This window comes from Drosophila mauritiana, chromosome 3R (genome assembly GCF_004382145.1).
Source record: "Drosophila mauritiana strain mau12 chromosome 3R, ASM438214v1, whole genome shotgun sequence".
NCBI lineage: Eukaryota > Metazoa > Arthropoda > Insecta > Diptera > Drosophilidae > Drosophila > Drosophila mauritiana.
This window is the reverse complement of record NC_046670.1, coordinates 2871397-2894904: the sequence shown is the minus strand read 5'-3', so window position 1 is coordinate 2894904 and position 23508 is coordinate 2871397. Positions and strand designations below refer to the sequence as shown.

Genomic DNA, 23508 nt, shown 5'->3' with positions numbered 1-23508 from the left:
GCTGAAAAAATGGCTGAAATCCAAGTGTGTGTGTAAAGGAAACTGTGTGAGAAAAATTTGAGTTTGCTACCAATTTGGAAATACCGAAGTTGGGGCTACAAAGTACGGGAGCATTGCCCACTGGCCACAGCATCTGCCCTTTAAACGACTCATCACGGAAGCTGTTGAGCGGCAAACGCCAGGCGGAGTTCCCGAAAATTGGCAATTGATGCCACTCACGGAAATCGGCACTCGGCACCCTGCACCCTGCACTCTTCGGTCACAGCGGCCTGCAATTACAGACAAGCCAGGCCGAAAGGCGACTACACGGAGTCCGGCTGGGCATCGTATCGAAAATGTGGCTACCAGGCCGAGAGCAGAGACTAGCAAGAACGGATAACTAGATGCAAATCGTGCGAATAGCACTCCCTATTTGTAATATATATGTAATACAGACGCGCCTGCCCCGCCGACAGTGTACACACATCAATATATCGGCTTGATACACACATACGCAGTTGCATCAGCATGTCCGACCGTGATTCCAATGCCGAATCCGACGCTGGTCCTCCCCTGAGTCAGCAGCGCGGGCAGCGGAACCGGCGCATCATCATGCGGATCGAATTCAAGGACTCGGAGGATTCGGCGTCGGATCAAGACCGGGATGATCGCCCCTCCTGCTCCGCGGCGACTCGCCTGAGACGCAGTTCCCGTCGACAGGAGGTGGCTTCGGATTCGGATTCCGACTCCGTGCCCCGGAAGTCTACGCGAAAGCTGCGCAATCGCTACGGGCCGCGAAGCGATTGCTCATCCAGCGGCAGCGATGTAAGGCATTGAAGTTGCAACCACTTCCCAGCGGCATCACCTATTAATGCACTACTTCATTCATTCCAGATCGATCAACGGCTCACGAGAAACGGCAAACGAAAGAAGGTAGAGTCCTCCGATGAGGAGGAGCCCGAGGGGACGCCCAACGCGGTTGAAAGAATCCAACCCACGCCCGCTGACCCCGACGACGGCTTCAGTTCCGACATCAGCAGTAACGATCTGCTGGAGAAGTGCCCCATTTGCTTACTCACTTTCCGGCAGCAGGAGATTGGCACGCCAGCAACATGCGAGCACATATTCTGCGCGGCCTGCATCGACGCCTGGTCCCGAAATGTCCAAACTTGTCCCATTGATCGCATTGAATTCGACCGGATTATCGTGCGGGACTCTTACGCTAGTCGCCGGGTGGTGAGAGAAGTGAGGTTGGATCTGAGTAAGTCCAATACCGAATTGGTCTTAGATGACGAGGCAGATACCGCTGCGCTTTCCGAAGAGGAGGTCACCAACTGCGAAATCTGCGAATGTCCGGATCGGGAGGATGTGATGTTGTTGTGCGACAGCTGCAATCAGGGATACCACATGGACTGCCTAGACCCGCCGCTGTACGAGATCCCAGCTGGCTCTTGGTATTGCGACAACTGCATTGACTCCGACGACGAGGATGATAATGAGCAGCTGGAGCTGGCAGACGACTTGAATCAGCTATACGAGGATATTAGAGGTATGGGCTTGCCGGAGACTCGTCTCAGGGTACGTGAGGTGCAGGAACCGCCAAGAATCCTGCGCACTCGTCAAAACGAACGCATTAGGGCCGCTGTACTGCGACGCACTCGCTCGGGCGCTACGTCGACGGAAGATTCCACACTGACCCGGACTCGTACCCGCACCACCACCACTACCACAACCACTACTACAACTACTCGGCGCACAACCACAAGCACGAAAAAAAAACCTGTTCAGCGGCGGCGGCGGAGAAGGACTCGCTATCGCACCTACGTGGTCGAGTACGATCTGAACAACTTTGACGAAAAGTTCGCCCTTAAAACCAGCAAGAAAGTGATAAGACGGCGTAGGCGTCGGCGTCGTCGTGGGGCCGCCACTGCCTCTAGTGAGGGGCCTGGTCGACGTCTTTCAGCCAGCAAGCGACTTGCAGAACAGATGGGAGTAAAATCGGAAGGATTTCAACGTTCTCACCTAAGTGGTGGAACAGCCTCCAGTTTCTCCCTATTTGGCAATGCGAACGACCTGGAGTATTTCTCAGATAGTGAGCCGGACGCAGTAAGCCAGATCAGTTCTGCTGGACTCGGATCGACTGCAGTGCAAACCTCAGTGCGCATTGGTAGCATTGGAGCACCGCGCATCCGTAAAGCCTTGCTCCAAGGCAAGGCGCGCATAGCAGCGCCGCCCTCAGCTCCGTCTTCAGCTCCCACTGCAGACATACTGTCTAGCATTTTGGATCTGCAGGATCGCTGGCATGATGCTTCGCGTAACCTAGGCGAAGTACATATTAGGGCGGATGGTAGCCTCAATATTCCCCAGAGACCTGCACCTACAGCGACAGCAGCGCCTGCACCGAAGACAGGTACTTCTAAGACCGAGAAGCATCTAACCCAAGCACCGCTTTACCAACAGGGAGGAGGAGGACCTAACTACAACAGAGGCGGAGGAGCAGGCTCAAGTGATAGCTACAACAATCGTTACAGCGGCAATAGCAGTTACCGCGGAGGTGGTGGAGGCGGCGCCGGAGGATCTAGCGGTGGAGGTGGTGTGCCCAGCGGTAGCGGGGGAGCTTCCTCGCGACAATTGACCGGTGATGGAGACGGCCAAGCAGGCGGTGGCTTTGGCAACCAAAACATTAGCAGCTCCGGCTCCAGCAACAACACCAATATGTCAAGCTTTATTCCGTTCCATCTGCGATTCAACACGCCCACCCGCCAGCAGCAACCACGACAGCAAAACGTGCTGCCAGCCAACCAATCCACTCCTACTTTCCCTGGAAGTGCGCCGCCTCTAGCCCCAGTAGCGTCGTCATCAAACAGTTTTTCGGGACAGACTCCAATGTTCGCACCTCCCCTCAATCATCATCCCGCACCAGTGATGGGTATGCCAGTTGTGCTGTCCATACCACCTCCGCCCATGCCACCTGCTAGCCTCCCTTGGAACAGTCCTCTCTTCAAGATAACCCCACTCCAGCAAGCACCGGCGAAGCCCAACGATCCAAATCAAAATGACGATGCCGACAACTGCCCGAACTTCTCAATTTACTCGCAGGAGTCGCAGGCGGTTGCTAATGCCTCGGCGATGCCGTCAGGGGTTCCACACGGACCAGCGGATGCATCTGATAAGGTATGATATCTATGGGATTATCAGAATCTAGAGATATTTAACATGAATAATAGTAGGAGTTAGGTAATTATCAAACAAATTAAGCGAGGTAAAGAAAAAAGTGATTTTAATATCAGCTTTTGTGATGAAAAATGTTTGAAATGGATAGTATAATCATTAACTTCAATACCAGTAGTAAAAGGCAAACTTATGCAAACAAAAACATATATATCTGAAGGCATATTTAAAATTATATAGGTAAGTAATGGGTACATAATTATTCTCGCCATAATCTTCTAAAACAAAAAGGCATACACAAATGTATAACATTTTAATTTCCAGTTCTTAAAACCAAATATAATGTTATCGAAACCAAAGCAAGCAATATAATTAGTTAAGTAAGTGACGTTTGATAGTTTTTCAGACCAATTCTTCTTTGACGCTTACTAATCATGGTATTTTATTCTCTTCTCATCTTCATTTAATGCTTTCCTCTGGGACAGGATGACGACGATATGAATGAAGATTTAGTACAATTAGATGATGATGATGAGGATACGGATATACCATTGCCTTTGGGACCTGAGCCCGAACCCGTTCCCGAAAAAGTCAATAATGATGACCTATACGAGCCGGAGAATCCAACCGAAGAACCTGATGAACCCGAATTGGTCGAAGAGTCCTCTGACGCTGTTCCAACGGAGAAGTCCGAGTCCTCCGATCACGAGCCAAGCAACACCAACGTGGAAGCTGCTCCCCCAGAGGAAAACGATGCAGAGGAAGCTAGGACGCGCAGCACTCCCAGCCCACTGGTCAAAGAGGATCGCGCCGCGGATCGAGATCGGGCCAAGGGAGTACTCGAGCTTTATGATGATAGCGACTGGGAGGAGCTAGACATTGACAAACCGAAAGAGTTCGAGAAGGCACTGCTTACCGAAACGGAGGCACAAGTCAGCCCTAAGAGAGCTCCGTCTAAGCGACCAGCATCAAAGAAGGATACAAGCTTAGAGAAGGATGTCAACGAAAGCGGTAGCGAGCACGAGCAGGATCGCTCGTACACGCCCTGCCTGGACGAAAAAAATTTGGCGGAGGAGGAAGAGGCTGGCACAACGCATCAAAATAATGCAAACACGAGTCCCAAAACTCGGTCCTCTAAAGTTTCCGGCGACGAGGATGAGCCAGAGAAAGCTGCCGGTACGGATATTCAGTCAGAGGACGAATTGAACAATGAGAACGAGTCAACGCGACGCAGTCGAAGCCGTGGCACGGCTAACAATAAAAAAGCCAAGTCAAAGTCGCGTTCAAAACGCAACAAGGGCGAGACTTTCAAAAAGGTCGGCAAGCGACAAAAGGATCGCAATTATCGTGGGGACAAGCCGGAGCCAGATGGGAGCCCGCGTCCAGACTCCAGGAGTCTCACTCCAAAGATCCGTTCTAAGAGCCCGAGAGTCAGCAAGAGCATTAGTCGCAGTAGGAGTGGAAGCAGGAGCAGATGTAAGAGCAAGAGTATTAGCAGAAGCAGGAGCAGAAGTCGTTCCCCAAGTCGCAGTAGGAACAGGCGTCGACGTAACAGCCTCTCCAAGTCCTACTCCCGCTCTCATTCTAGGTCTCGATCGCGTTCGAATTCGCACAGCCGCCAGAGATTTTCCTATCGCGGAAGGGACCAACAGCGCGGCTTTTTCCGTGGCCGTGGAGGCTTGCGTTTTAACAACCGCAACCAGCAGTTCCACAACAGGCCGTTCCAGCATTACGGACAAAATTATCACCAGAACCAAAACTACCAGCATCAGCATAATCAGCACCAAAATTACTTTCACTACAACCAGCATGGCCAGCATCAGCAGTACTTTCAACGTCCCAAACGAAGGGAACTACCTCGCTATGATGTTCGAAATGTGGTGGGCACATCAAGACATCAGCCACAGACCAAGGATCGCTATGGACGCGACGCAATGCGGTCGCACAGAAGTCGTTCGGGAAGGCGAAACTCACGCAGTTTCTCACGTAGCCTTTCTCGTGACTCACGGGGCTCCCCGCGCTCCCGATCTGGTTCGCCTAAGCGACGCAGCTTTAGCATGTCGCCGACGCCACCGCCAGGAACTTCACCTTCTCCACATAAACATGGTAGGGGCCGTCGAACCTCTACGAACAGACGCTATGCCCGCTCACCCTCACCGGTACCGACTCCCCGCAATGAAAGGGAGAGTAGTCCAGTTCAATCAGTACACTCCAGAGGATCGCGCTCGCACACTCCCAACCGCATCAACGGAGATGGTAATAGATCACCCCTATATATGGGCTCGCCAAACTACACACCACGGATAAGTCGCAGCCGGAGCAGAAGTCGTTCCAAGAGTCCCAAGGATCTGCACAAGAAGAAAAAAAAGAAGTCCGATAAGAAGAAAAGGAGGAAGAGGACGGGCAGCAGCAGTCCGACGACAGCAGCGCGGATGCGTCGCATTTCGCGGCAACGTGATCCCTTCGAGGATGCTGACGACTTCCTTGCTCCCCAGAGAAAACGAAAGAAGGTAGGAATGACGACTGGTCAGTGGTCACCATCGCCATCACCCGATCGCTGCGATTTCCTCCACGACAGCGCCCTCCAGGACAAAAACTCGTCTTGGACGCCTCCGCTTGGAACGCCCAAGGGATCAGGCGGCCATTATGATAACGATGGCGGGCTAACACCCAAAAAAACCAAGCGCAAGCGGGACAAGAGCAAAAAGAAAAGGAAACAGCATCAGCTGGAGAAGCCACGCAAAGAAAAGAAACGTAAACGTCGTACCCAGACACCAGAACCTCTGCCATCGAAGGAAGTATTTGCTTCGGGCAACAATATTCTGGTTAGCGTAAGCTTCAACAAGGAGTCGAACACAAACAATGCTAGCGCCACGCTGGGCTCCCAGCAGCAGTCTGTAGTTACAATCCCACCCGGCAGGGAGGATCTCTTGAGCAATCGCATGACGTCCATGGCGTCAATGGCCTCCAATAGCAACATTTGCAGTGCTGTGGGAGCAGTAAAGAAGACGAAGCGCAAGCGTAAAAAGTTGGAGGCTAAGCCGGTGGCTATCATCGATCTGGAACGCTCGCCCTTCCAAGTTCATCAGGAGCCGGCAGATGTCATTGTGCTCACAGACAGCGAGGATGCGACAGAGCCACTCTCATCGAGAAGGGAGAGGGAGCGCGACAGGGATCACGATCTTATGAGGGAAAATGGGCAAAGAGAGAAGACTCCCCAGGTCGGATCCTTGGACGCAATCATGGAGACCTCGTATGAGAACATGACGCAGTCAACGGGTCCTAAGACACCACCTGAACCGCCTCTCGTCAAGTTCAACCTGCCTACCAAAAAGATGCAGCACAAGGTGCGCAACAACCCTCTTCACGAAGACGTTGACGATATTAATTCTGCGGACGAGCTGGAAGCATCATGTTCTATTGCACCTGCGGAGCAGACTCCCCAGCACGGCCATGCCAGTCACGATGGCGGTCAGAAGATTGGCCCAAATACACCGCCAGAGTCGGGACCGTGCTCGCCAGATGCCTATGATCCCTTCGAGCCCACCAAGTCGCCCTCACTTTCGCCGCGTTCGCCGACACCAACTCCGAGCCAAAACCTAGAGCAGCAAACAGCTAGCATGCCGGCGAGTGGCGCAATCGGATCGGGATCTGGTGACAAGGGAGAGAGTGATGGCGCCCATGTAACCGGGTCGAATGCGAGCACCAACACTCAGGCACAGGGGAACGCCCTTAATCCGGTTGATCTGGTGATGGCGCTGATGAACAAACCGAACCAGAGCGGGTCCATTCAGCAAGAGAGTGAGGTGAGCTCCGCCCAGTACATCAGCAGCAGTTCCGTCAGCACGGGCGGCGGCGGAGGAGGTGCCGGCGGAGGCGACAACCATGACAAGACAGCCGATGGGAAGACCATAACCGTTCTCTCTAATGTGCTGCTCACGAGCAGCAGTGTGGTGTCAAGTTCGCAGCACATACCTTCAATTTCCAGTCCCACGCCTCCTTCAAAGAAACTCACTCCTTTGCCCAAGGCCGGAGGCAGTGTGGCCAGCAGCAGCAGTGGCGTCGGCAACATGCCCACCACGAGTAGCGGAATAGGTGGCCCCCGAAACGGAAGCGGCCTCGGAAATGCCGGAGGATCGAGCAACGCTTTAGACGACTCCTTCAGCATGGAAATCGAGAGTCCTTACTCGCCGGGCTCGGCGGACTACGAAGATCTGTTCGAGCCGCCCATTCCAATGGAAGCCAGCAGGCGAGCGAAGGGTGGAGCAACCGGAGGCAAGGTAGAAATTTTCGACAACCTGTTCGGAAGCAGTTCGCCCATTAGCAACATCCGGATGACTTCCCGGTACAACACAGCGGTGGGCAAAAAGTCGAATCGCACCAAGGCCGACCGAAAATCAAAAGTAAAAGGTGCGTGTGTGAACGAGCTTAATTTATCTTACGTAAAATCGGGTTGGTCAAATATTTCTAATGCATTTCTCTTCTATGATTAGGTGCAAGGAATCCTGATTTATATGACGACGTGCCAAATTCGGCTACAGACCTACAAAATAAGGATAGAGTGAGTCCATTTCAGAGACACCCAATCAGAACAGAAAATAAAACTAATTATTTATTCCCCCATCAGCTTTTACGGAAACTAAATCGGCAGGAACGCGTCGTTGAGGAGGTGAAACTGGTGTTGAAACCGTACTTTAACAAGAAAGCGATTACCAAGGATGACTACAAGGACATTATGCGGAGAGCCGTGCCTAAGGTAAGTGCCATAGTTTAATCATTACAATTATAAAGAGTGTAAGCGTATCATTTAATTCATTTAATATAAATTGCAGATCTGCCACAGTCGGTCTGGTGAGATCAATCCGCACAAGATTAAGAATCTTATTGACGCCTATGTGAAGAAATTCCGGGCCAAGCACAAGAAGTTGAGTCTCCTTAACACAGGACAAGTTAGCAGTGCGGTTAAGTGTGCCGCCTATTTGAAGAAACTGTAAGCGAGCAAGCGATCGCATAGTATCAGACAGTAAGTCCAAGCTCACAATCGCTAGATGCAATTAGATTCAATGAAGTAATCAATGCTATCTCCTTTCAGCGTTGAATAGGAAGATCAATAGAATTTGCGGTCGCATGCATTCCTACAATCTACCATCAGATGAAACCAACAATATTCACCAGCCACCAACGCAAAACTATGGGAAAATAAAAGAAAAACTCATAAACTGTCATTAACTATTGGAATTTAGTTGTTAAGTCAATTTTAGGTCACACGATTACGAATGATTTTAGGACGTAAGCAAAAAATGCAGAAGTGAATATTTTTAAATAACACGCAAAAGCAGGTTCACCACCCAATTTTCGGTTACCCAAAGCACTGCAAAACTCTTTATTTATATCAAGACTAGTTCATTAGATTGTTAATTTGTACGACACCTGTAATGATAATATTATAATTGTTTCGCATGAGTGCACTAACCAATTGTAAGTAGTTAAGCGAAGGCAAACCCAATTCGTATTTTACCTCTGATAATTTAAACATTTAAATTAAAACACATCTGCGAAAAATGATTGATTGATAGCCACGACAAATTGGCTTGCACCAAATAAGGCGGTCAAATATTTTTCTTGAACGAATTGTAATTGAACAATTGTAATTATGTATTCATACGAATAACTGCAAGGGCAGTTTAGCTCATGCAGTTCATCTATTAGGCACTTGATTTCGCATAGTCGTCTGTCAGTCATACCTTTTTGCAACACAATTGATAACAGTATATATACATCTGGAAATTGTGCTAAATCGATTTGTAAATATCCATATAAATAAAAGCGATCAATAACTAATCCATGTCGTCTTTACTGCTGTCATTCGTTTATTTCAGTTCATAAAACCGGAATATAAATATGTATATTCCTGAGTTTTCCCTTTTGGCTTTCAATTGGAAATTAAAAGATGCAATTCTATCTTTTGGTAAAGTTTATTAGTTTGATCTTTGTGTTCGGCTTTTGTTTTGTTAAATATATGTATATAAAGTATGTATTTTTAATAAATAGTTTTCCACATTTATACTTTTATCTTATCAAAAAATCGATTGAAGTATTACTTTTAGACATCCTCAGATTAAATGCCGAATTTGCTCCCAAGCGCTACTTTGTCTCACGTGGCATGATCGATGTGCTCTACTTCGAAGCGGGTAATCAATAAACAATTGCAATAGTGTCATGAATTTAACAGAGTTAAATTGTGCTAAATCTCCTTGTAAATAAACAAAGTATTAAAATAAACGATTTCAACGAAAAATACCTTAAGCAGCCATAATTTTTGATTTTCGACTTCGAATGCTTTGAGGCATTTCATTCAGTTGATGATGCACTTAACAAAAATTGTATCAACAAGAGGCAATCGGTTCTAAATACAAAATGACGAAGCAGACTCTATGATACCTTCTTAATTGGTTTGTGGTTATGCTCTTATGTACTTATTTGAAATTTGGTTAGATTACGATTTTGTTTCAGGGATCTATATTAAATGCCAGTTTAGTTGTCGAATGAGCGCAGACTTTGGCTTACACTGTCGTCGGAGATTGTGCGATTCCGCATCCATACGCCATGCGATGCGACATCGGGTCTGTGATCTACCAGAATCCGGAAGACTTTCCGCCAGGTGGGTTCTTCACTTTGATGCACGCTCGAACACCAGACCTGTCGAGCTCCTCTGAAAAGAGATTTTGAAACAATCAAGAATAGATTTCAACTACGAAACAATTGATTATAGTCAACGTACCACTTATGGAGAAGGAAGACTCCTGCAAATCGCGCTTTCCATCGACGCGGCCACGCACCGAGGGTGTGCTGCACAGAGATCCCTCCGCCGGCATGGCTAGGTTGCCAGCCAGCATGGCGCTGATGGGCTCCTGCACCGGAATCTGTATGTCCAGCTCAGCGAACCGCTTGGCCACGCTGCCGTTCTGCTTCTCCTCGTGCTGCTCCTCCGGCTGCGACTGCACCTTGCCCTCGATGATGTCGTAGACGAACGGCGGACGAACAGGTGTGGGAATGAAACGTCCAAAGCCCTCCGCCACCCGCACGTTTCCGCGCTCGGCGCAAATCCGACCGCGGACCAAGACGAACTCGCAGACGCCGTGCACGGTCATGCCCTCAAATATGTTGAAGTCACAGGCGTGGTGGTGGGTATCCTTGGAAATGGTACGGGTGGCATTCGGATTCCAGATCACAATGTCCGCATCCGAGCCGACGGCTACAAGGTAAAAGAGAGCAGGTTGCTTTAAACACTGAGTAAATATCGGATGCTTCCAACTGACTTACCAATGCGTCCCTTCTGGGGATAGATGTTGAATATCTTGGCTGCATTTGTGCTGGTCACGGCCACAAAGCGGCATGGATCCAGAAGCCCGGCGTGCACGCCCTTCTCCCAGACCAGCGACATGCGATCCTCGACTCCGTTGACGCCATTGGGAATCTTGGTGAAGTCACCCTTTCCGAGCGCCTTGTGCTCCTTGTTGAAGGTGCAATTGTCGCTGCCAGTCAGCTGCAAATCGTCACTGTGGAGAAAATGTGGATCAATGATGGAATCTAGGTAACCTTTTTAGATGGTCAGTTAAGAGTAACGAAACAAACAATCACCGGCAGGGTGGGAAATGCAGCGATCGTGTTCTGAATCTTGTATACTTACTTTTTGGAGCATGGTCATGTGGAATATATGAACTTATTGTGTGTCTGATATATTTAAAAGAATAATATTCTTAATTCTAATTCTTTAGATTTACTTTAATCAACGCAAAACCAAGTCCAGACATCCATAAAAACTTCATATTAGGGTTTCTCGTTTAAAACCTATGCACTTTAGCATTCTTTGCCGCCTAATAATTTGGCATGGGCCAATATGGGCCAAAGTACGGGGTCTTCGATTCCACTGAAACAAGGAGATACTTACTAAGCCAGGGACTTCATCAGCTGCCTGGGTGTCTCGGCGGATTCGCGGATCGGGGGACTGGTGATGGCGTAGATGCGGTCGCCCTTGGGCACGGCGCTCATGGAGCGACCCAGTGAGCTGGCCAGCGTCTCCCCGAACACGCAGTAGCCACTGCGACGGGCGCGACCCACGAGCTCGGCAGAGGATTTGCTGGTGAGGCCGGACACGAAGAGCGGCGTCTTCATCTGGACGTGTGGGTGGGCGTGTGAGTGAAGCAATGGCAAACATGGAAACGTCGTTGGATTAGTGGGTTAGTTTCGAGAACGGGCGCAGTTAGATAGTTAGTGGATACGATTCAGGCAGGCAGAAGCAAAAACCAGGTTAGTATGCAGAGTAACCAGTATGAACAAGGACAAGTTATCCCAGGACCAGAGACCGTAATCATTTTATACATTTAAAATCATATTATTAATTTTCCTACTCAGTTTACATGGTGGATTTGATTGCTTAAAACCTTAGTATCAACATATAATTTTAAAACATAACTTTATATGGGCGATGTGACAATGCCAATCCTAAATGTCCATTTATAAGGCCTGCATTTCTATGCTTCCGGTTCAAAATCATTATTTATGTAATTTAAATTATTTCTTCTTTCTAAATATGTTTTAAATACTCCTGCAGCTTTCTGGGAAGATCAACTAACTCAAAAATCGTGGGGCTTATCCAACATCATCGAATAATTTGAGTTCGAAACAATGGTTTCCTCTGATATTTACGGTCCCGGCCCGGAATGTGAACCCAGGCAACAGGCAGGACTTACTTCGCCAGCAGCTTCATCAAGAACTCGGGGGTCGTCTTGTCGGGCCGCAAGGGCGGACTGAGCACATGTGCAGCCTCGGCGTCGAAGCCCAGGTGCTGGCAACAGGTGGCATCCGTGCCCAGGGCCGCGGCCAGGGTCTCGCCCATTATGTATCGCCCGCGGTAGCGGTGGCGTGCCCTGGCCAGCTCAATACCCGCCGACTTGCTCATCACGTGGACCACGTACAGGGGACAATCGGCCTAGGTTACGTTTATTGTGGGGTTATATCAAGTGCCGCATACCGCATAATATGTACAGGGTGCATCATACACAATGGAAATAATAGGAAATCAAAATCATAAATAACATACATAATTAAATAAACCATGATTACAATGCGCGGCACAGTGCACAGTGGCACTCAACCGGCATGGACACACACCGCCTCCTCCCTTCTCCCTCCTCCCACTTCCCATACATCCCCCACTGTCTGGCGACATGGGAGTGGTCTTACCTGGTGGGCCAGGACGCAGGCGCGGTGCACCGCCTCGGCCTCGACCTCCTCGGGTCGCGACAGCTCGTGACCCTCCGGCCCATTGATGCCCTCGGCCAGCAGGCGCTGCGTGTTCTTCGCAATGATGTCGCCATTCTCCGCGTGGACCTGTGGAAACGAATATAGTTGTACTACAAGTGGATGCATGTGGATGGTTGTAATGGTTGTAAATAGTGCATTGAAGCTGGCTTCAAACCTATATCACAAACTTTTTTTTAAATGTACATCCTTTCAAACTTGTTTACAATATATTTCAATCGAATTTTAGAAAGAGCTTGTCCAGATGGGTGTATCCCATTAAACAGGAAGTTCCTATGAATCTTTTTGCTAGTCTTGCTTTAAGTTGGATTAGTAATGGTGCAAGTAGCCTTACCATAGCAACGCCATTTAGGTGCCTGATACGCTCGAAGACATCCAGAAGGTCTGAGTCATTCAGCTGAAATGGTGGAAAACCATTAATTATGAAGCAGATGCGTTCCACTATAGCCGACGTACCTGATAAAGTCCTTTGTAGGCCATGAATGTTTTGAACGAGTTCACTCCCAGCTCTTTGCACAGAATGCCAATCTCCTCAGACACCGACTTCGACCACCAGGTGATGCCCACATGCAATCCGTAGTCGCAGCATACCTAAATAAACAATTATATTGATTACATGCCTAAATGTATGTACTCATAGATTCCTCATGTTTCAACAAGCCATATCCGTAACAAGAGCTTTAATCTTGCTATTTTATATGTATGTTTAACTAGCATAAATAGGTAACAAAGCTAGCTAGCTTTTCCTAGCTACTAACTAACTTACTACTCCCTGATACTTAGACTTTCTTGTGTTTGAAACAAAAGTCTATGTCCTCTTCCAATATACACCCTTCAATTCTCACCTTAGGATCGGCCCAGCTGCGCCACTTGTCGTAGGCCTCGATCATCGACTCATGTTTGTTGGGCAGAACAAAGTCGACTAGGGGAGTGGACAGGAATAAATGAGTACAGGTCAAGCGTTTTGATAATCCTGCTTACTGATCATGGTAGTGCCACCTGCCACGGCGGCCTTGGTTCCATGGTAGAAATCGTCGACGGCCACGGCTCCGCCGAAAGGCAACTGCATGTGGGTGTGGGGATCGATGCCTCCGGGAATGATCATCAGTCCGCTGGCGTCGATGGTGCGCACTCCGCCAGGTATCGTTATTTCCGAGGAGGGACCCACAAACCTGGCAATAGGATAAGGGTGGTTAAGTAAAAATTTCCGTGCTTTTCTCGTGAGTCATGCCAACGCCCTTGGCAAACCAGCTTGCATTGGAGGGCCATTTCTAATCCTTCTTGGTCTAGATTAATCTTTCTCACTAAGTCAAAGCCGAAGGTGTAGCTCAAATGAACTGAACATTTCGCATGCAGCGTGGACTTGGACTAGTGTAATTAAAATCACTTACTTGATAATTCCATCCTCGATGTACACGTCCGCTTTAAAGGACTTGTCATGGTTGACGATCTCGCCTGCAATGGAATCAGTGTTCTAACTTGATGTATTCCCACACGGGGTCGGCTAATGAGCTTACCATTCTTGATGTAGACGCGATTCTGGGCGCTCTGCAAGTGAATCGGCACCTTCTTAACCGGTTTCGGGCTGGTCGACATGGCGAGAGTCTGCAATCGAATGGGTTCCGTGAGTGAATCTGAATGTTGGACTAGACTGGGGAGGGTTTCCCCATTTCCCACACACAGACACGCGAGCTGGCGTTTCCATTCATACACTCGCTTGGGGTTGTTGGGCCTTTGGTGGTGGCCGTGGCCTATGACTCATCATCGGAGGCATCGCTCCAGGACAGGCTCGAGACACGTGCCGCACATTAAACGGCGCAAACTGAACTCAAGCACATGCACTCGAAGAATAATCAGTTCGATGCAGTATACAATATCTTATTATTGATTACATACATATACGAAGGAATTTCAATTCATGTGAATGAGAAACCGCACAATTTAGATGATTGCAATAGGTTAGTTAGCAACTAAGTTATGTTTAAGCTCAGCTATTATCTTGGTAATGGATAGTAATCTTCCTACAAAAGCTGAGAAATAACAATACGGCTACAGTGTTCATTGGGCTCGAGTGCACGCACTCATAATCGTAATCGGTAGGCATTTGTGCTGCGGGGTGTTTTAGGTTCTTTCGAAAGGGTTGACGATGCTGTGACCCACAGTGCAGCGACACAAATGTCATCGCAGCTCGTTTGTCTTTTCAACAGATTGGTTCCCCCACTCGGAGAGCGTTTTGTTCCGCCGGCAGACACGGAACCCAATGCGACGTGGTGCGGTAACTTCACAACAGGCGGAATATTAATGTTGCGCCTAAGCCGTTACAAGGGCCATCTTCCGACGTCTGCGCTGCAGTTGTAGCCCAGCCAACCCAGTCAGTCAACCAACCAACCAGGCCAGCGGGCATTGACCCCGTACTTGGCCGGTCTTCCTCTCAAGCATTATGTATTGCGTACTTGCTGTTGATGTTGGTGCCGAGTGGCGAAGTGACGAAGTGACGTACTGCGCCCTCGTCACACACTCTCCCACATCGGATCGGATGTGGCACCAGTGCGGTGGCTACAGAACGGCATTGACGCCAAGTTCGAATTGTGCCACACGGGCACTTTGGCGAACTGGGAAAAGAGAGCAAGCCAGGAAAGGTGCGGTGCGGAAAAGGTTTGTTGTGGTGCCACCATGACTTGTTTCCTACACTTGCGGTCAATGGGCCAGAACCCCACGGGTGCGATGAAGTATGCATGTGGGTTAAAGTGATTTGTCTTACGACTATTGCTTCTAAAAAAAAAATATGGACAGAGGGTCTTCATTGACGGTGTGTGGAGATTACATAATCAGCAACTACATCAGGTTTATTGTATTTTGGATAATATATTTTAGTTTGATTATATTTTAAAAAACTTCAGCCACTTTAGGTATCGCTAAATAAAAGATTTTTTTATTAATTGATTTTGCATATTCATTTCATTCATATTCATTTTGCATCATTGCTTCAGTTTCAATCTTCATTTTAGTCGAAAGACAAAGTTCAAACTATATTTTTTCTGAGTGTACTTCAGCTGCAGCATATTAAATATGATTTAGCAACTACTGCTTCTACCGCAAGTGTGTGTCTGCAAACTGAGTTGTGGTAATGATTATCGGGCTGCATGACGTGTTGGAGGATGGCTACATTTCATTAGTTCAATTGCGACTGGGTAGATCGGCAATGGGATTGGATAAGTGAGCACTTTCCCCTTTTGGCGGCGCACATCCGAGCACAAAAACCCCATGTGCTTGGCTGCACTGATCTAGATCTAGACTATCTGTTAGCATGGCTACATACACACGTATGCATATGTAAATACGCGGAACGAGTGTGTTTAAACATACACATACAAGTGGGCTCGTAGGTACATAATGCAATTAATGCAGCCGCATTAATGTGGGGAAAATGTGCTAAGCTCATTCGCTGTACGAATTTTGTGGGTCGCTAGTTCTCTTTAATTTGAAAAATGCAGTTGCCTCGTTAAATATTAGTACTTTTGCATCAGTCACTGGCACTTGCTGTGCCAATTAAGCACTCTAACGTGACTCCCAGGCCAGCTGGATGATAAATAAAAATACTATTAATTGCGGTCAGTTAAGTTCATCAAACTAGCGAGATGTTTAGGCCAAGCAGCTATGTGTTTTAATTTGAAAAAAGAGCTTCAACTATAGTATGAAATCTGCTTGAATAGACTGATTTTCCATTCTGTCAGTTTAATCCCCTGATAATAGCACAATCGGCAGGTTTCACTTGTTTTGTGGGCTTGCTGCGGCTTTTATGGGCGCTATAAAATCGCGACTTATCTTATCAGCCATGGGCCCATCCCCCAGATGGGCATAGCCTGGTTCCGTAGTTCCACCATCATCACCAGGGGGTATAAATATTGACACGCGTCCCAGCACTTATCGCCAGTGAGCTAGATGAACCTGGAAATCAAGACTCGACCTCAAACACATCTGCACATACATAAGCATGGCTAAGTACGTCAATAACATCTAGTCCGTTGCCATCTGCAAGCTCCTATCTCCAATCCTGGCCAGACATCGCCGCCAAGTGCGAGTGCCGGTTTTTGCAGAGTCCAACGACTCGCGGCCGTTCGATTGTTATTAAATCGATAAAAGGCTGTGGCCCGGAAAGGAAGCAACAAGAAAAGCCAGTGGCCCACCCATTCGGATTCCGATTGGGATTCCGAATCGGAATCGATGGATGTATGTGCATTGCACCTGATTAGCGGGTTGTAAGTGCAGTTGTACAAACATACCTATCCACATATGTACATACAAATGTACAGAGATGGCTTACAAATCGGGACTGGGAAATGCCGTCACAAAAAACTCGCGGTGTTGGAGAAATTCGAAATAACGGTCAAACATAATGCTGTACATATGTATACTATTATGCGAGAGCAATAAAATTTGAAAATAGAACGAAAAACTGAGAAAATACCCACGCATTGCGCACAAGTATACACATACACACACACCCAGCCAAAGTCGGCCAGAAAAACAATTGCAATACAGAAAATAGAGAAGAAAAACCAGCTCGCTTTCTTCTACATGGGGAACATTCACATTTAATACGAATCGCTCGCTTTGTTAAATTACCGTTAAAAGGCAAGAATCTCACGCGATTTAAATGCTGAACGAGTTTAATTTTAACGCACGCACAAGTTCACTGTTTGAAAATCGGAAAACATTTAACTCTCGGTCCGATTGGAACTCGCCTTGTGGTGGATTTGCTATTTTCGTGGTGGGTTATGGCAGCTGACAGCTAACAGCACTGTTAGTTCGCACAACGCTCTGTTAGCCGCGAATTTAGATTAAAGATAAGACAAGAAATATTTTTATTCATAATCGGTTTATTGGAATGCTGAATAATTTCTATGTATTTTTTCTATTTTCAGCTTTTACAAATATTAAGCGATCCAAATCTTAGCGAGTGTCAATCAAATTCGCCCGACCAAATGGGACATAAGAAATAGCGGTATATAATTTTAAAGTCCCCTTATTTTTCTTAACAGATGCAATTATTGCTAGAGTGGCCAGGCGACCCTTTAAGTTTATCCAAACAGTTAATTGGTTTGATGACAAAAGATCTTTATAAGTTTTTGAAATTACTCTTATTAAGAACCATACCTCGATCCTCCCAATTGTTTTGTTCACTGAACCTTGGCCACAGTATTCACAACAGTTGGAAATCTATGGAAATCATGACAGTATCGGTCTTATTTAATCAGGTATAGACGAAATTAAGTAAATCCAGCACTTTGGAATTGCAATTGGCAGCTTTTCTCGCCGAACTTGTAACTTTTATAAATCGACCTCTATTTATATTTTTCACACTCAAAAATTTTGACCATTAAAACACAATCTTGAATAGTATTTTGAAAAATTATATTTAAATTGAAACTAAAGGTTTGCAGAATTTGTATATGAAATTTGTAACTGAATTGTTGTTGTGAAAAAAACGTACTAACTTAAACCTGTTGTGTTGCGCTAAACGCGAACCACAAAACCTGCTGGGCAGCGTTAGCGGACGCATTCAGCTCTCTTGATATTGGTTACTTGTTGTTTGGTCTTAAAACTATTAGGTCTATTAGGTTTTTAGATTTTCCTGCTGCGCACAAGGGGTACGGCCCGCCCCGCCATACACGCTGGCCCAACTGTGTAGATAAGAGATAATCGATTTTCGTATTGCCATAGCGATTTGCCGTATTCCCAACAGTTCGGCCGTAGTTTCAGCTTCCCAGCCGCCCTACGATACAAGACAACCGCTCTTCTCCTGGGGATTGCCGTTCTCGTTTTCAATGAGGATCAGTAGCTGATGGAATATATCTCCCACGGACTGCGAAGGAAGTGGATTAGATGCATTCAGCTAGTGTGATTGGTCTTGGTACTTGCTTCGTTCTGTTTGGCGGACGTTTCCAGAAATGCAGCTCGCCAGGACTCGGCAAGCTTCTTGCCTTCCTCCGTGGAAACGGTTCGTTCCTGGTGCAGATCGATCTTGTTCCCGACCAACACCACAGGTACACTGAAAGACAAAAAAGGTTAGCATAGCTCTCAAGCGTAACCCACGGGGAAGAAGCCTACTATTTCTTGCCCATCACATCGAGCAGCTTTTCGTATATGATTTTCACCACCTCAAAGGACTTTTGGCTGGTTATCGAGTACACCAGGACGTAGCCGTGGTAATCCATGCTGTACTGCACCGGGAATATACTGTACTCGTCCTGGCCCGCCGTGTCGATGAGCTTGACGATGTAGTCTTGCGACTTTACACGCTCGATCTTCGTGAAGGCTGCGAATGGGAATTACCGATCATTACGCATTGCTACTGCTATCGAAGCGTAGAGTCATCCTGGCTTCGAAGAAATCCGCACGGAATGGGATGTGGAACTTACTGTTCTCGATGGTGGGGTCATAGGAGTCCACGAACTGGCCCTCCACGAACTGTATGCATAACGACGATTTGCCTGCGGGCGAAGCGTAATTATTATGGTCAATTGTTCATAGTTGTTGCTGTTGTCGAAATACTACGCAATTACCAGTGCCAGCAGCAACAACAGCTGTGCTTCTGGCGGAATTTCCTGGGAAAACTCACCCACTGATCGGTAGCCCATCATGGCTATGTGGCGCTCCTTGGTTGGCATTTTCCTGGGGCCTAGTGCTTTCAAATAAATGGAGAAATGTATTGGTTTTGTGATTTTCCACACTTTTTGTTGTTGCTGTCGCCCCTCGACTTTTTGTGCGCTTGTGTGGGTATGCCTGTGCTCTTTCGTTAACTGTGTATGTGTGTGGAATATTGCTTCTACGTTTATTTTGCTTGCTGAGGATACTTTCTATCACAGCTAGAGCTTTTCCGACGATTTTAATTCAAGTATTATTTATCAGATCGTCTAAAAGAAAACAGTAATTCTGAAGTTTAGTCAGTGCTGGTGTCGACGACGCCGAAATACCAATTCTAGTCTACTAACATAAGGCATTTGCCAGCTAATGCGAAGCCGTCACACTGCACTATCGTCTACTATTTTAACGGTCAACGGTTAACGGTTGAACGCTGAAATTATCAAGGCCCGTTATCGTACTCAAATGTAATAAGTCGAAGTTATTTTTTTATTTTCATATTTATTAAATATTATTATTTCCTTAAAATAACTGTTTTATTTGTTATATAATTGCAAATAGAGCCTGATTCTGCGGCCATGTCTAAACAGGCCTTTGAAATAAAAATAGTGTAATCGATTGGGAACGAAATCGATATTTGTTTAGTACTCCGAGTTTTCTGCAGCATTTTTGCGTGAAAAGTTGTTTTGATTTGATTTTTTAAAAGAGCCAAACCCACTTAAAATGGGTACAAAGCGTCGCAACATCGAGGATGAGCTCTCACGCTTCGAGGCGGAGATCTCGAAGCCTCCCGCCCGCAATCTCTTCGTGCCCAACCAGGTGCGCCCGATCATAGCCGCCAATACGTACCACAACTCGCAGCACAAGCTGCAGCATCACCAGGGCAATGGAGGATCGCGTCTGACCGTACCCCCGCCGCCGATGCCGCCTCCACCCACCTTTATGTCCACCTTCGTGCCTACGGGCAGTGGAGGTGGCTCTTCCAAGGCGATGTCTGCCACTCCCGTAGTCCTGAGCAGCGCCCCCAAACTGTATCAGTGCCGGCAGTCTGTGCACGTGCCCACCGTGGCCGCCGCGCCCTCCATCGACATCAACGCCGTCTCTTTTGACGTAACGCAGAAGCTGAAGAAGCTCAAGGCGGAAAAGTCTGGACCCAATCCCATTGCAGAGGAGGCCATTAAGGCAGCGCGCGCATCATCGGCGCTGCAATCTTTCCAGACAACAGAGCGGAAGAAGAAGGACCGCAAGACGGTGCGTATCGCTGGCGGCACCGTGTGGGAGGATACTTCGCTGGCTGACTGGCCCGACGATGACTTCCGCATCTTTTGTGGTGACTTGGGAAACGACGTCAACGATGAGGTTTTGACACGGACCTTCAACAAGTTCCCCTCGTTCCAGCGGGCCCGTGTGGTGCGGGACAAGCGCACGGGCAAGAGCAAGGGATTTGGCTTCGTGAGCTTCAGAGAACCGGCCGACTTTATACGGGCCATGAAGGAGATGGACGGTCGCTATGTGGGCAGCCGGCCTATCAAGCTGCGCAAGAGCACGTGGCGACAACGCAGTCTTGACGTAGTTAAGAAAAAGGAGCGCGAAAAACAGGTGCTGCTGCAGGCGTTCAATTCCATGACCTGAATCTGAGTGTGCATATCGTGTCCTTTAGGCTAGTTTCGGTCACTTTGATGTAGCAAATTAGATTTGGACGTTGCTGCCAAAGATGAGCAATAAATTTACGTTTAGCAATTGACGCGCTTAGTTTTATTGGAGAAACTACTAACAAACCCTACCCATTCTAATACGAGGTAAACCAGCAGCACATTTGTAAATCGGAAATTCAGCGATGTCTAGATATGCTTAAAAAGCTTAAACGGGAAAGCAACACTAACACTAATATTACGTAAAGCTTTTAGTACCATTTGGACTCCTCCTTGCCAGCGAGGAGGGGTCTCCGCACCGCATCTCCGCCACCTCGATCACCACGACTGCCATTGTCGTCCTTTCCTGACAGTCGCTGGTACTGGCTTCCCTCTCTGCTGGGCCACCTGACCAATGGTATGCCGGCATTAGGGCTGAAGATGGAGGGATAGTATTGTGTGTAGCTTATATAGCCTGCAAGTAGGCCAATCAGCCCGCCGATGGTCACATCCTGCCAGTGGTGGTGGTAGTCGCAGGTGCGACTTACTGCAACCAGCAGTGCGATGAACAGAGGTATCACAGCAATGCAGAGCCGCCAGGTGTGGCCGCGTCCCCGGCTATCGAAAGCGTGCAGCTTGGCGCCAATGTAATAGGCAATGAAACCGAAACTCGCAAAGGCGACTAGAAAAGGCATACTTAAATGGTTAGCGGGCATTGAGGACTGGATTCCAACATTCAACTTACACGACGAGTGACCGCTGGGGAAGCTCTTGCGGCCTTCGTTTATGTCGCCCGGAAGCCCTGTGCAATTGAAATCCAGGATGGAGGTGTCCAAGCCACTGGACGTTGTGTTAAGCACCATCACGCCATCGGGAAAGCAGCGGTAAAAGTAGTCGGGCCTGGGCCGCCCCACTGTTATCTTCAGTACGCTCGTCGGGATGCCGTTCATGCACAGGGCCAGTGTCCAGGCCCAGCTGGCGGCTCTAAAGTCCCGCTTGTCTCTTGTGTACCAGTAGAAGGCGATAGTGACCAGAAAGGGAGCCACTATCACCCAGAAGAGCAGCTCCCCGCCCCTGACGATGTCCGGTCGCCTTGGGTTCTTGTATAGCCACAGCTCCTCCTCGTGAATTTCCCGCTTAAAAGCTGTCATCGTCTCCAGCTTGCTGTAGAGATGAGTCATGTATGAGTGATGGACTTTGTCAGCATTGGGAATGTAGCACGAAACACTCACAAGAAGGTAATGACGAGGAGAACGCGAAGAACAACATCTACGGCATCGCTGAACCTCGTATTGGAGTTTCCTGTACTGGGACTTCGTTCCTCTCGCTTTTCTGGCTGAGCGGCGCTGCTGTCCGCGTTCATAGCAAGTTCATTGCGCCACATTTCGTCGTCGTTGGTCCTGGTCCTCGATCCTGTGTGCCCGACGTCCTCTGCGGAACTCTCGCTGAGGGTTCGCCTCGATTCTTGACCTTCCTTGCTCGCAGTCATTTCGTTAGTCCGTTGGGAATATTCGGTTGTCAGCTTAGGCCTGCTGCTTGTCGCCTAAATAATTGAAGAGATAAGCAAATGACGAGTCATTAATGGTTGCACTTATGTCTGCGGACGGGTAAACTACTTCAGGTGTGGGATAGTTCGAAAAGAAGGCCTATCTAACTTTGTTACTTCATATATGTACCTATCAGACGCGGATTGGGAAGTCTATTAATGGAGAAGCTGAGGCTTTTAGAGAGTATACCGGAATAGGCAGGCAAAACCCCCTTACTGAAGCGGTGGCACGGGCACGGTGTGGTGTGAAAGCTACGATTTTCGCGATTAGATACAAATACTGAAAAAAATAAGGCCCCATACGGGAGGTACAAATTGAGATAAAAATGTTCCAAATAATTTTTGCGATTGTGCCAGCATTTGCTCACACTAAAACTAAAATGTTGATAAATATTTTTATAGGTAAGCAGGTTCTTAGAACTAATCATATTCGCTTTTCTTTCAGTGCACACTTGGCCACGCTTTCCGTCAATGTTTGTCATCAAACGCGGTTACGTATGCCCAGATACGTATGTGCATATGTATAGTATAGTACGCGGCTATATAGTATAGGATGCCGATGCCATATGCACACGATGGATTTAACAAGCCAGGCGTCATAAACACTATTAGCTAGCTGACGCGCACCTGCTCCTTGGCTGTGCCGCCGATATTGCCGTTGCGGTCGATTGGATTTTCGCGGCGGCGACTTCGTAGGTCCGCCGTACAACTATCGGGCATTATCACCCGATCCGATGCGATCTCCTGTGATTTGGGTATATTTAAGTTGACTTTGGAACTGTTTGCACTTGGGGCATCCACTTGTTGCTGGTCTGGTGGCGTTAATTTCGACGTGGTTTCTACTTGACTGCTTCCCGATTGCTAATGCTGCCGAATGCTAATGGCAGGGCTTTTTATAAACTTTCTCTAATCTCGCGACAGCATCGTAAAACAAACTGCGAAGCCAGCCCCTTCACCTCACCCCTCTCCGAAAACTAATGCGCAAGAAAACAACAACAGCTGTTTGCCCTTTTCGTTAGTCGGATTCCCCGAGAGTGTGCAGCTTGACCGTTTACCTGTTAATTGGGCATGACCGTGTTTGTGGCGGCAGTAATTACAATTCATTGCGTAAAACACGTATGCACGCGACAAAAGCAAACATTTTTCAGCCGTTTCTTTTCGTTCTGATTCAATTCGGTCGGTTGTTAGTTTGCAAATCAGAATAGGGCTGGC

The 23508-nt window shown here is 47.8% G+C and overlaps 5 protein-coding genes across 7 annotated transcripts; 2 read left to right on the top strand and 3 right to left on the bottom strand.

Moving 5' to 3' along the window:
• Positions 1-3: 3 nt before the first annotated feature.
• On the top strand, positions 4-8991 carry LOC117145234 (PHD and RING finger domain-containing protein 1). Its single transcript, XM_033310808.1, has 7 exons — positions 4-804; positions 874-3153; positions 3636-7560; positions 7644-7711; positions 7778-7906; positions 7983-8173; positions 8243-8991. Exons 1-6 carry the CDS (start codon positions 508-510, stop codon positions 8142-8144), a joined length of 6861 nt encoding a protein of 2286 aa, XP_033166699.1. The 5' UTR covers positions 4-507; the 3' UTR covers positions 8145-8173; positions 8243-8991.
• Positions 8992-9117: 126 nt separating this feature from the next.
• LOC117145235 (dihydropyrimidinase) lies at positions 9118-17208 on the bottom strand. 2 transcript variants are annotated; one of them, XM_033310810.1, is made up of 12 exons: positions 17101-17208; positions 13992-14079; positions 13866-13929; positions 13456-13646; positions 13320-13396; positions 12931-13065; positions 12809-12871; positions 12397-12543; positions 11904-12142; positions 10474-10709; positions 9932-10405; positions 9118-9862 (listed from the first exon to the last, which is right to left on the bottom strand). In XM_033310810.1, exons 2-12 carry the CDS (start codon positions 14068-14070, stop codon positions 9783-9785), a joined length of 1785 nt encoding a protein of 594 aa, XP_033166701.1. In that variant the 5' UTR covers positions 14071-14079; positions 17101-17208; the 3' UTR covers positions 9118-9782. The 2 variants fall into 2 exon arrangements, with proteins under 2 accessions (XP_033166701.1, XP_033166702.1); XM_033310811.1 differs by lacking the exon at positions 11904-12142 and adding an exon at positions 11102-11325 and having other exon boundaries at positions 9119-9862.
• Positions 17209-17872: 664 nt separating this feature from the next.
• On the bottom strand, positions 17873-19443 carry LOC117145236 (GTP-binding protein Rheb homolog). The gene is made up of 5 exons (XM_033310812.1): positions 19097-19443; positions 18897-18968; positions 18586-18793; positions 18397-18526; positions 17873-18340 (listed from the first exon to the last, which is right to left on the bottom strand). The coding sequence occupies exons 1-5, from the start codon at positions 19143-19145 to the stop codon at positions 18251-18253; spliced, it is 549 nt and encodes a 182-aa protein (XP_033166703.1). The 5' UTR covers positions 19146-19443; the 3' UTR covers positions 17873-18250.
• Positions 19444-19745: 302 nt separating this feature from the next.
• LOC117143931 (RNA-binding protein 42) lies at positions 19746-20863 on the top strand. The gene has a single exon (XM_033308848.1). The coding sequence runs from the start codon at positions 19843-19845 to the stop codon at positions 20749-20751; it is 909 nt and encodes a 302-aa protein (XP_033164739.1). The 5' UTR covers positions 19746-19842; the 3' UTR covers positions 20752-20863.
• LOC117143930 (phospholipid phosphatase 5) lies at positions 20846-23507 on the bottom strand. 2 transcript variants are annotated; one of them, XM_033308847.1, is made up of 4 exons: positions 23352-23507; positions 21983-22293; positions 21496-21914; positions 20846-21432 (listed from the first exon to the last, which is right to left on the bottom strand). In XM_033308847.1, the coding sequence occupies exons 2-4, from the start codon at positions 22237-22239 to the stop codon at positions 21023-21025; spliced, it is 1086 nt and encodes a 361-aa protein (XP_033164738.1). In that variant the 5' UTR covers positions 22240-22293; positions 23352-23507; the 3' UTR covers positions 20846-21022. The 2 variants fall into 2 exon arrangements, with proteins under 2 accessions (XP_033164738.1, XP_033164737.1); XM_033308846.1 differs by lacking the exon at positions 23352-23507 and adding an exon at positions 22924-23247.
• Position 23508: the final 1 nt, after the last annotated feature.

What these genes read in the sequence shown, in the direction of transcription:
- LOC117145234 (XM_033310808.1), top strand. Translation starts at nt 508, where the DNA reads ATGTCCGACCGTGATTCCAATGCCGAATCCGACGCTGGTCCTCCCCTG. An exon ending in GCTCATCCAGCGGCAGCGAT is followed by an intron (nt 805 to 873) that starts GTAAGGCATTGA and finishes CATTCATTCCAG; the next exon opens with ATCGATCAACGGCTCACGAG. An exon ending in CCGAAAATCAAAAGTAAAAG is followed by an intron (nt 7,561 to 7,643) that starts GTGCGTGTGTGA and finishes TTCTATGATTAG; the next exon opens with GTGCAAGGAATCCTGATTTA.
- LOC117145236 (XM_033310812.1), bottom strand. Translation starts at nt 19,145, where the DNA reads ATGCCAACCAAGGAGCGCCACATAGCCATGATGGGCTACCGATCAGTG. An exon ending in GATGGGCTACCGATCAGTGG is followed by an intron (nt 18,969 to 19,096) that starts GTGAGTTTTCCC and finishes CTTCGCCCGCAG; the next exon opens with GCAAATCGTCGTTATGCATA. An exon ending in TGACCCCACCATCGAGAACA is followed by an intron (nt 18,794 to 18,896) that starts GTAAGTTCCACA and finishes TCCCATTCGCAG; the next exon opens with CCTTCACGAAGATCGAGCGT.
- LOC117143930 (XM_033308846.1), bottom strand. Translation starts at nt 23,016, where the DNA reads ATGCCCGATAGTTGTACGGCGGACCTACGAAGTCGCCGCCGCGAAAAT. An exon ending in GCGGCACAGCCAAGGAGCAG is followed by an intron (nt 22,294 to 22,923) that starts GTGCGCGTCAGC and finishes TCAATTATTTAG; the next exon opens with GCGACAAGCAGCAGGCCTAA. An exon ending in CCCCAGCGGTCACTCGTCGT is followed by an intron (nt 21,433 to 21,495) that starts GTAAGTTGAATG and finishes TGCCTTTTCTAG; the next exon opens with TCGCCTTTGCGAGTTTCGGT.
- LOC117143931 (XM_033308848.1), top strand. Translation starts at nt 19,843, where the DNA reads ATGGGTACAAAGCGTCGCAACATCGAGGATGAGCTCTCACGCTTCGAG.
- LOC117145235 (XM_033310810.1), bottom strand. Translation starts at nt 14,070, where the DNA reads ATGTCGACCAGCCCGAAACCGGTTAAGAAGGTGCCGATTCACTTGCAG. An exon ending in TCGCGTCTACATCAAGAATG is followed by an intron (nt 13,930 to 13,991) that starts GTAAGCTCATTA and finishes ATTCCATTGCAG; the next exon opens with GCGAGATCGTCAACCATGAC. An exon ending in ATCGAGGATGGAATTATCAA is followed by an intron (nt 13,647 to 13,865) that starts GTAAGTGATTTT and finishes TCCTATTGCCAG; the next exon opens with GTTTGTGGGTCCCTCCTCGG.